Genomic DNA, 9,188 nt, shown 5'->3' with positions numbered 1-9,188 from the left:
GAAGCCTGCTGAAGAATCCGTGGAAAGCTTCTCCAGCTCTGCAAGGCTTCTCCAGAAGCTCTGGAATGCTTCTCCAGAAGCTCTGGAAGGCTTCTCCAGACGCTCTGGAAGGCTTCTGCAGAAGCTCTGGAAGGCTTCTCCAGAAGCTCTGGAAGGCTTCTCCAGAAGCTCTGGAAGGCTTCTCCAGAAGCTCTGGAAGGCTTCTCCAGAAGCTCTGGAAGGCTTCTCCAGAAGCTCTGGAAGGCTTCTCCAGAAGCTCTGGAAGGCTTCTCCAGAAGCTCTGGAAGGCTTCTCCAGAAGCTCTGGAAGGCTTCTCCAGAAGCTCTGGAAGGCTTCTCCAGAAGCTCTGGAAGGCTTCTCCAGAAGCTCTGGAAGGCTTCTCCAGAAGCTCTGGAAGGCTTCTCCAGAAGCTCTGGAAGGCTTCTCCAGAAGCTCTGGAAGGCTTCTCCAGAAGCTCTGGAAGGCTTCTCCAGAAGCTCTGGAAGGCTTCTCCAGAAGCTCTGGAAGGCTTCTCCAGAAGCTCTGGAAGCTCTGAAGGCTTCTCCAGAAGCTCTGGAAGAGCTTCTCCAGAAGCTCTGGAAGGCTTCTCCAGAAGCTCTGGAAGGCTTCTCCAGAAGCTCTGGAAGGCTTCTCCAGAAGCTCTGGAAGGCTTCTCCAGAAGCTCTGCAAGGCTTCTCCAGAAGCTCTGGAAGGCTTCTCCAGAAGCTCTGGAAGGCTTCTCCAGAAGCTCTGGAAGGCTTCTCCAGAAGCTCTGGAAGGCTTCTCCAGAAGCTCTGGAAGGCTTCTCCAGAAGCTCTGGAAGGCTTCTCCAGAAGCTCTGGAAGGCTTCTCCAGAAGCTCTGGAAGGCTTCTCCAGAAGCTCTGGAAGGCTTCTCCAGAAGCTCTGGAAGGCTTCTCCAGAAGCTCTGGAAGGCTTCTCCAGAAGGTCTGAAAGGCTTCTATAGAAGCTGTGGGAGCCATAACTGTGAAAGGCTTCTCCGGATGCTTCGCATCGCATAAGTGTAAGCTAGTTCTTGATAATTTCTACAAATGTTCTGAAAATTCTATTTTTTTGATGAAGTCGTTATCAATGTGAAAATTGTTTTTCATAAACCAATTACCAAGCAGGTCATTCTAAACAGCTGCGGTACATTTAATCCAAATGGGCTAGTATGGTTTTGTCTTCAACCTACCTATAATTTGTTGCATAACCTTTCCTATTTGGATATTGATCCGTAAAATTCCATGCTAAAAATTAGCGGAATTGTTTGTGCGTTGTCATGTTGGTTAAAGGGCTTCTACAGTTTCAAACAACTCCAAATCGCCTTGCTAAAAATTATCTCGTCTAAGCGGTGCTGGAGTTATTCGGTGCCCCGCTAATGGCACTGAACAAGGCAAGACTGTGGCGGTGAGCGTTGTTATTACTGTCGTCCAGGGGATAGACGAACTCACCCAGCAGATCGCTGAGCGCTGAACACAGATTCTCGTAGTTCTCCTTCAGGGCGTTGTGGTACTCCCGCTGGTCCGATGAGATAACATTGTCGTTGATCTGCAGGGCTGTGAAGCATATCCGAACGAATTCCCTACAAGAAATTTTCGTTACAATCAAGTCTACGTTTCGTAAACATTTTACCAACTCACCGGAAAATATCCTTCAGATCTTCGACCTTATCGGAGGCGTACTTTGAGCTCTGTTTGGGATCGAGGAATGCTGAAGCGTATGCCAACGGACCAGCATTCACAGTCACGGCTACACTACCTTGTAGACGCAGTTGCAACTTCTTGAGATCGATCGGGCCGAGAACAACCTCTTCCAGTTCGGCCACTTTGGCTTGCATCTCGTCGATCGCTACTTCGATCGGACTGAGTTCCAACGATTGCCGTTCCTTCACCGGAATGCGTTTCAAAACGTATGGAAAGCTGTATTGAGCTGAAATGTTAGAAAACGATCATTTGACCACCTAATGGAACTTTCAAACGTTAACTCAACCCACTTGTTAGAATGGTTCTTCGTTTCCATTGATCCTCAACTGAGCCCCGTGCTCCGCCACTTCTTGTAAATGGAGTCTCGTACATAAACGTATCGACGTCGTGATTCTGCTCGAACTCCGTTTGTCGTATTTCAAGCTCGTCCTTGCAGAAGAACGGAACCACATGCGTCACCTGGATGTAGGCCATTTTGAGATCTAACGCTGCTACGTCGACCTGAGTAGGAGATTTCGATTGTTGTACCATTTTTCGAGAATAGTTTCAGTAGAACTTACCGGACACGAATCCATGATCATCTTTACGTTATCACTGCCGAATTTGTCTCTGTACTGCTTGTGTAATCTCTCGGATATTTCGCTCAGCGTAGTAACCTTTGGCTCTTTGTAAACGTACTCAACTGCATGTTCCTCCTCGAAATAGGCCTACACAGATGGAAGTATTTCGATAAACTAAAAATGTATGCAAACCTAAATTATGTTCTACTCACCTGTCCGTAACAGATCACACGATAGAACCTTCCCAGCAGACGCTTCCCCGTTTTGTTGAATTCAATCACCCGGTTGTACGACTGCGTCAGATGTTCGTAGCTTTGTGCCAACCCTGGGTAGTCTCGTCGGCTCTCCAATATTGGAACAATCAACCGGTACAGCTCTCCAAGGCACTCATGCCTTTCCGCTCGATCCAACGACTCGGCACATTCTTTTAGCTGATCCAGCAGCAGTTGTTCCGTATACTGAGAATCCGAAGCACCACTGTCCAACTTTAGTCCCTTTTCATCCCGTGGAATGTTTCTGGAAATCTTGACGAATGACTCCGCTCCAAACGCTACGGTACTGTTGCCCTTCAGCTTCAGATACTCAGAAATCAGTGCCGCTATATGTAAATAACAGCATGCCGCTTCCGAAATGTTTCCGTTCTGTTCGTGATTGCGAGCCATCGTCACCAGCCATGTGTGCCGCAATTCGGGCGTGGATGCATACGAATTTGCCAACGAATGCTGCAGCTCCAACAACCGCTCCGGATCCATATGGTGAGCCTGCATTTGCGCAGTCGCCATCAGTACGGTACGAACTCTCCTCGTTAGGTCCTTTACCTCCATCGGGAATCCAGTTCCCTTCATCGCCTTATCACTTGTTGCATAGCTATTGATGATCGAGAGCGACTCTTGGAAGCGGGCGTTGTTTAGACCAATCACGTTCCCGATCATCTGCGAAACGGATATGATCACCTGCAGATGCACTCTGGTTAATCCCTTTCGGCCACTGAATTCGAAATTGCTTCTCATCAGTAGATACAGCACAGCACACGCTTCCTGTCGCAGGCTCGACAGTCGACTATCGCAACATTTGAGCAACTCGTAGACTATTTGGCCACACAAGATGGCGTTTCCTTTAAACAGCGCTTGAGAAAAGTTGTTGATGAACGCTCGAAGTGCGGCGAATACATGCTTGGATAGAGACTCCGACTGTCCCAACTGCAAGAATCTCAGGTAGACTCGAGCAATTTTCGGCAGAACCGAGCTCTCCAACATCGAGTCCCGGAATTGTATCGAGTAAAGACCCATGCAGTCCAGAATAGTCAAACCAATCTCCGTAGCTAGATTAGATTCGTAGAGTGCTCTATGCAACCGCATAGTTTCTTCAACTAGATTCTCTCGATTCTGGGGGTGGTTCAGCGTTCCGGATTCGAATGAATTGACGGATTCACTGTTTGGAGGGATCATCCTCGCCGGAAGTGTGCTTGCTTTGGCAGACTTGGTAGCTTTGGTCTCTTTACCGGTCTCGCTGAGGACTAGGATGTTCTTTTTGCCCACATATCGGAAATAGAGCAAGGAGAGGTCTAATACGGTGAAAAATTGCACTGTTTCACTTTCCGTACAGTTGTGCCACCAGGCGATCATGTGATCCGGTGAGAGATGTTTTACCACAAACAGAAAGCTAATTAGAAGGTCTTTGGTTTCCGTAGGGGTGAATTTGTCAGTTCTTTGGATGATGGTCGGTTGGGTAACGCTGATTGATCGTGCGTGACTAGGTCTGGCTGAGCCGTTCATTTCATTGGAATTATTACGTATCACAACTGTGCCGTCTTGTGACAGTGTTGAGCATTCGGAGTTCAGAGAAGTGGTCGAATGGCCGTTTGCCAACGAAGTTTGTCCAGCGATGGCAGCCAAAAAGCTTGTATCCTTCAGATGAAGCGATGACCTTATTGGACTCGGACAGTCGAAGTGCATGGTCACACGGTTACTGCGGGACTTTGGTGTACTGGTGTGAGAAGTTACGACTTGTGGAGATATCGCTGGAGTTGAATCCCGTGCAAACACGTAACTACTGCTGCATGACATTCGGTTGGTACCAATCGAGTCATGTTTTTTCTTATCCATCCCGTCTGGTATACGATTCAGATTTTCAAGTACGATGCCCAGCCAAGGAACGTACAGCAAAGCAATCCGGCTAAGTTGACCTTTGTTTTGGTATCTATCGTCTAAGTCATGCTTTGCAACGAGGTCCTTGAGGATAGTTAACCCAAGTCTGCGAATGTGACTGATTTCGTTGAGCGCACTCTTCACTTCTTGGAGTAGCATTCCAGCGAGGAAGTGTTGTCTGCAGAAGTCTTCAGACAGACAAAACTGCTGTAGTAAATCCGGTGGTCGATTGTTTGGACTTAACAGGAATGGTAAATTCAGTGGAATGTAGTGTTCGTGAGAGCAAATCTCACGGATGAATGCGAATTTATATTCTTGGAGGACACGTGAGTCTCCGGGGCCCCAGCGATCCATGTAAAGTCGAATCAATCGTAACACGAAACCACGATCCTTGAATGTCAGACAACGCTTTACAAATATGGACATACTTTGGTTGAGCGTCTCGGTTTGCATTGGAAGATCTTTGTGCCGCGAATTGAGATAGGGTAGAAGAACGCTGAATGCTGACTCTGTCTTGGCGGAGAATTCTTTGGGAAATCGTTCATTACGTTGCATTTTGATGCGCCCCGTAGAGAGGAGAAACTGGCCCATGCTTTTGACGATGATGTCGAAGAAGATTCCGGAATACTTCATGAACTTGTTGACAAGAAGGAAGTCCGTATTGTTCTGATGGAGGAGAGTAGGCAGATGACGGCATAGTTCGCCATGCACTGTGCTGACTTGTTGAGAGGTTGGTGAACAACCATTTACGGGGAATGCATCGATGCGGAAGACGTACTTAACGTACGAGAGGAGCAGCTCTTTGCGCTTAGCTTCTTCGGAGATCATGTGGAAAGTGTTAACAAGCAGTCGTATAACGTTCAAGCCTATTTCATCGCTTTGGGTGGCTACCAGGAGGTTAAACAGCTGGTTCAGGATCGTTGGCAGAAATGTGATCAACGAATTGATCTGTATAGCGTGAGCAGCTTTGAGGATTTTGCAGCTTTCGGATTCAGCTGGAAGGGCGGCAGTTTTGGGCTGATCGAGCAAGCGTTCTGCGTGAAGGAACAGATTGTGCAAATGTTGATCGGTCGTCATCACCGTGGAGTCTAACCGGAAGCTGATCGTGAAGATCTGCCGTTGGTTGTCTATCCATTGAATTTCCGGACCTGCATTCTGCTGGAGGGATGGAATTTTTGTAGCGTGTGGCCATTTCAGGGCAGCAATAAGATACGAAATAGAGAGAAAGGCTAGGTTAGACAGTCTACTGGTTAATAAACTAAGCGTATTGTGCGGAGATATTATTAGTGTGTTAAATACATGACGTGAATCAGATGACAAGCAGGACTACTGTCATGCACGCTATGAACTTACCCCTTTCCCGAGACCAAGCGGCTGAATGGAGAGGTATCCTGCCGGCAACGTGGCGGCCACCGGTAGACATTGTTCTTCGATGTTTAATTTTCCTTTGGTGAGCAAAGGTAGCCAAGCGTAGCCCACCGGGGTTTCTGTGTTGGTCGAAACAAGATCTTTCTTCTTGGCGATGTTGCACGAAACGTGGAAGAATGAAAACAACAAATGGTGTTGCGAAGTTATCCTCAGAGGGAGACGAAGCTTGATTTCCTCGTACCACGTGGGGCTAGTGTTGTGATGCAGTACTGGGCATGATATCTGGGATACGAGGGTTGGTTGACCAGGACGACCATAAATACACTGAAAATAATTCGGTTTTAGAATATGCTACTAAAATTCTTCGCTAATCACAAACCTCGATTGATTTTGCTTCGGTGGAATCACTATCGCGTAGTTCAATCAAAATTGCTATATTCCGAGCCCTAGAAAAAATCTTCTGGCTATCGTAGTTCAGTTGTAAAGGGTAGACGAACAAATGGTTGACGAAGGTTGCGTACGGATTTAGATGTTGATCAGAACCACGATTTTCAAATTCGGTTATTTCCAAAGTAGGGTCAACAGTTGGTGGAGATGGGAAGGGTTTCAATGGAACCAGGGTGCTTGTTAGGCAATCTATGTTATAAAAACATTTATTATAGACAACACTATCTAATAATATGTTCAGGCTACGGGCTTCAAGCATAAAATTTGTCTATCTCGATAGAACTCCTTCTGGCCAATATGTAGTTTGTTACAACTCCGTAGCCGAAACATAATATACACATATTCAACGAAAACTCACTTGACGGAAACTCATTCAAAGCCTCGATGAAAATTTTCAACGAACCCGGAATGACAGTAAGCTTACTAAACTTGTCAGGCTTCCTGTACTCTGCCAGCAGCTTCAACAGTTCATCGTCTTTCAACTTTGTACACTCCTGCCGGTAGATTGCAGGGAAGTCAAACGAAGTATCCAGTTCATTACTGTAGAGCCGGAAAAGCGGTCTTGCAGCCCAGGCAAATGGCATGCGATAATGACCACATTTGTGTGCATATTGTCGAACCGTTTTCTGCAGTTTACACAACAATTTAACATCTTTCATAGCCTTCAGGTACGGCTCCGTAGATGGGTTGAGTGCCCCCTGAAGAATCTTATCGATTTTCACCACCACGAAGATGTCCGGGTTGGGCGAGGTTACGCTGAATATTGCATTCCTAGCTCGAGCTGTCCACTCCTTCGTCACGTCCGGATGCAGGTCGTCGCTGGTGTCACAGCGGGTTTTGGAATGTCGCTGGATGGTTCCGGTACCATTCTGCTGGTGTGATTTACTTGCTGGTTTCGGAGAAGTGCACGCGGGTTTTTCCGCTTCCCAGCTGGCGTTGAGCATGTCCCGCACGTGATCTTTGTTCAGGTCGAAGTAGAAGTTCTCGGTCAGCTTGCGGCCATTCTTGGCGTCGTACAGTGCCACGCTGGTTAGATAAGGCTCCAGCTGTGAATAAAAAGAGTCAAATTAGTTTTGAGCGTTACAAAAGCCGGCTTCCAAAACTAGGTTCCCTATTCTTTAAATATAAAAATGATTGTTTCAGTTTTATTCGTTATCATAAACTACTCTATTTTCGATTCAGTTCTGTTGAAGTATATTGGGCAAATGATTTATTTTGGGCTTTTAGCAATATTTCACGTGTTTTTATTACTCAATTTTCTTTACATAAATAGCGATTATGAATCTGTTTAGTCTTTCATACATACATTTTCATAGATATTTATATGGAAAAAGAATAAAATATTGCCAAAAGCTCAAGAATATATTGAAATGTATAAAATATAAAATGCAATACTACGAAAATTCTTTGTATAGCATTTCTAATCTTTAATTATAATTTCTAATGTCTCATTTATCTAAAACTAGTTGACCCGACGGTTCTATAGAATGATTTTTTATTTTTTAATTGACAACAACAACATTTTTCTTATTAAACCAAATTTTAAAAAAATACTACGATTTTTTTGCAATATTTTCCCGAAACTTTCAATTCCTGTGTGATAATGTATTGACTGTAATTGTGGCAATTTTCTAGCAAGTAATTCCAGAGTCCAAACCGGGTTTTACTGAGGCATTCCACGGGGGCATGTCAGTCGATCCTGAGCGACCATTTCGAAAATATTTGAAACTCTGCACAGTTTTTCAATTTCATCTAAATCGTCATTTTTCGATATCAAATCTTCATATTGAGTCACGACTAACTTTTCAAAAGGGTGTATGTGAAAATGGTTCAAAAATATTTAAAAAGCTGCACAGCAAAAACGGAATGTTCGATTGTTATGATTTTTTTCAGCAAAGTTAGACAACTAAATGGTGATTCTTAAAAAAATATACACCGTAAAAAATTTTTTGCCTTTAAAGATATCATTTTTGTCACAAAAACTCAAATATCTCAAAACCCTATCTTTTTACGCATGTAATTTTTTTAGGGCAAACGGTCCATTATATTAGCTATCTACCATAAAAATGATGGTGATGGTAAACTAATAAACAAAAAGTTATGACATTTCAAACATTTCACAATTTTCACATTTAGTAAAAAATTTTTTCTGTGTAAGTTATTTCGAGAATTGCAGTTTGATGCAGATTTTATTGTTAAGGGACGTGATTTAAACAAGTTGTTTTCATGATATTTTGATTTAATTATTCATAGCATCTATAAGAAACTTAGACACGATCCAGTGTTGTGATCAAAAGTATTGATAGTGTCATAATTTTCATTGCACGTGACTGGCGAAAAATTCTTTTAATAGTGTTGAAACCTGTTGATAATAACGTTGATAGAAACATATCAGAAATGTTATTTTAAGACAAAAGCTGCAAAATCAAAGATTTATATACACGTGTACGTGTATAGTTTACCTGCAAAAAATATACCTCTTAGAGACTAGACTTTATGGATCAGGGAGGAAACAGGTATCTTCAACAACAACAAATGCATGATAGGTACATACCATGACAATGCTCACGAAAAGCAAAAAATTACTACTACTAAGGTTGTTAAAAGATCTTATAGTAATTTTTTCTTCAGTCAAGCAAATGACACCAAACTAGTCAGTAAAAACTTAAAAGTGATTTTTGTTTATTGAAATATTACGAACAACATGAGAAGCCGCTTTCTCAACTGTTGTAGGCCGTTTGATGGAAAAAAGTGTTCAAAAGAGTTACGAAATCTCACCGAAAGCACCATAGATAAACTGAAAGCGACTGGTTATGCTCCAATGTCCACATTGAATACAAATTTACGCATTTGCACGTCCTGCCGTCTAAACGTTGACAAAAGAGCAATCTGTATATCATCGGTTGAGCAGAGCGCAGGAAGTTCGAAAACGACAGCAACTGAGGAATTGCCAGATGTATCGACAACAACTGAGGAATTACCA

The 9,188-nt window shown here is 43.8% G+C and overlaps 1 protein-coding gene across 5 annotated transcripts in view; it reads right to left on the bottom strand.

The window, feature by feature from the left end:
• Nucleotides 1-650: 650 nt before the first annotated feature.
• The window catches only part of LOC134212875 (dedicator of cytokinesis protein 9), a 329,834-nt gene continuing 321,296 nt past the window's right edge, over nucleotides 651-9,188 (bottom strand). For 4 of the 5 annotated variants that reach the window (XM_062691137.1, XM_062691136.1, XM_062691140.1 and 1 more), the window contains exons 6-13: nucleotides 6,564-7,251; nucleotides 6,138-6,394; nucleotides 5,744-6,082; nucleotides 2,456-5,548; nucleotides 2,244-2,390; nucleotides 1,974-2,184; nucleotides 1,621-1,909; nucleotides 651-1,562 (exon numbers count right to left, since the gene is read on the bottom strand). In XM_062691137.1, coding sequence (XP_062547121.1) covers nucleotides 1,325-1,562; nucleotides 1,621-1,909; nucleotides 1,974-2,184; nucleotides 2,244-2,390; nucleotides 2,456-5,548; nucleotides 5,744-6,082; nucleotides 6,138-6,394; nucleotides 6,564-7,251 — 5,262 coding nt within the window. In that variant the 3' untranslated portion in view covers nucleotides 651-1,324. The remainder of the gene's footprint in view (nucleotides 1,563-1,620; nucleotides 1,910-1,973; nucleotides 2,185-2,243; nucleotides 2,391-2,455; nucleotides 5,549-5,743; nucleotides 6,083-6,137; nucleotides 6,395-6,563; nucleotides 7,252-9,188) is intronic. The other variant, XM_062691139.1, reaches the window with a different exon arrangement.

The sequence above is a fragment of the Armigeres subalbatus genome, chromosome 2 (genome assembly GCF_024139115.2).
Source record: "Armigeres subalbatus isolate Guangzhou_Male chromosome 2, GZ_Asu_2, whole genome shotgun sequence".
Lineage (NCBI taxonomy): Eukaryota > Metazoa > Arthropoda > Insecta > Diptera > Culicidae > Armigeres > Armigeres subalbatus.
This window is presented reverse-complemented; position numbering and strand designations above follow the sequence as displayed.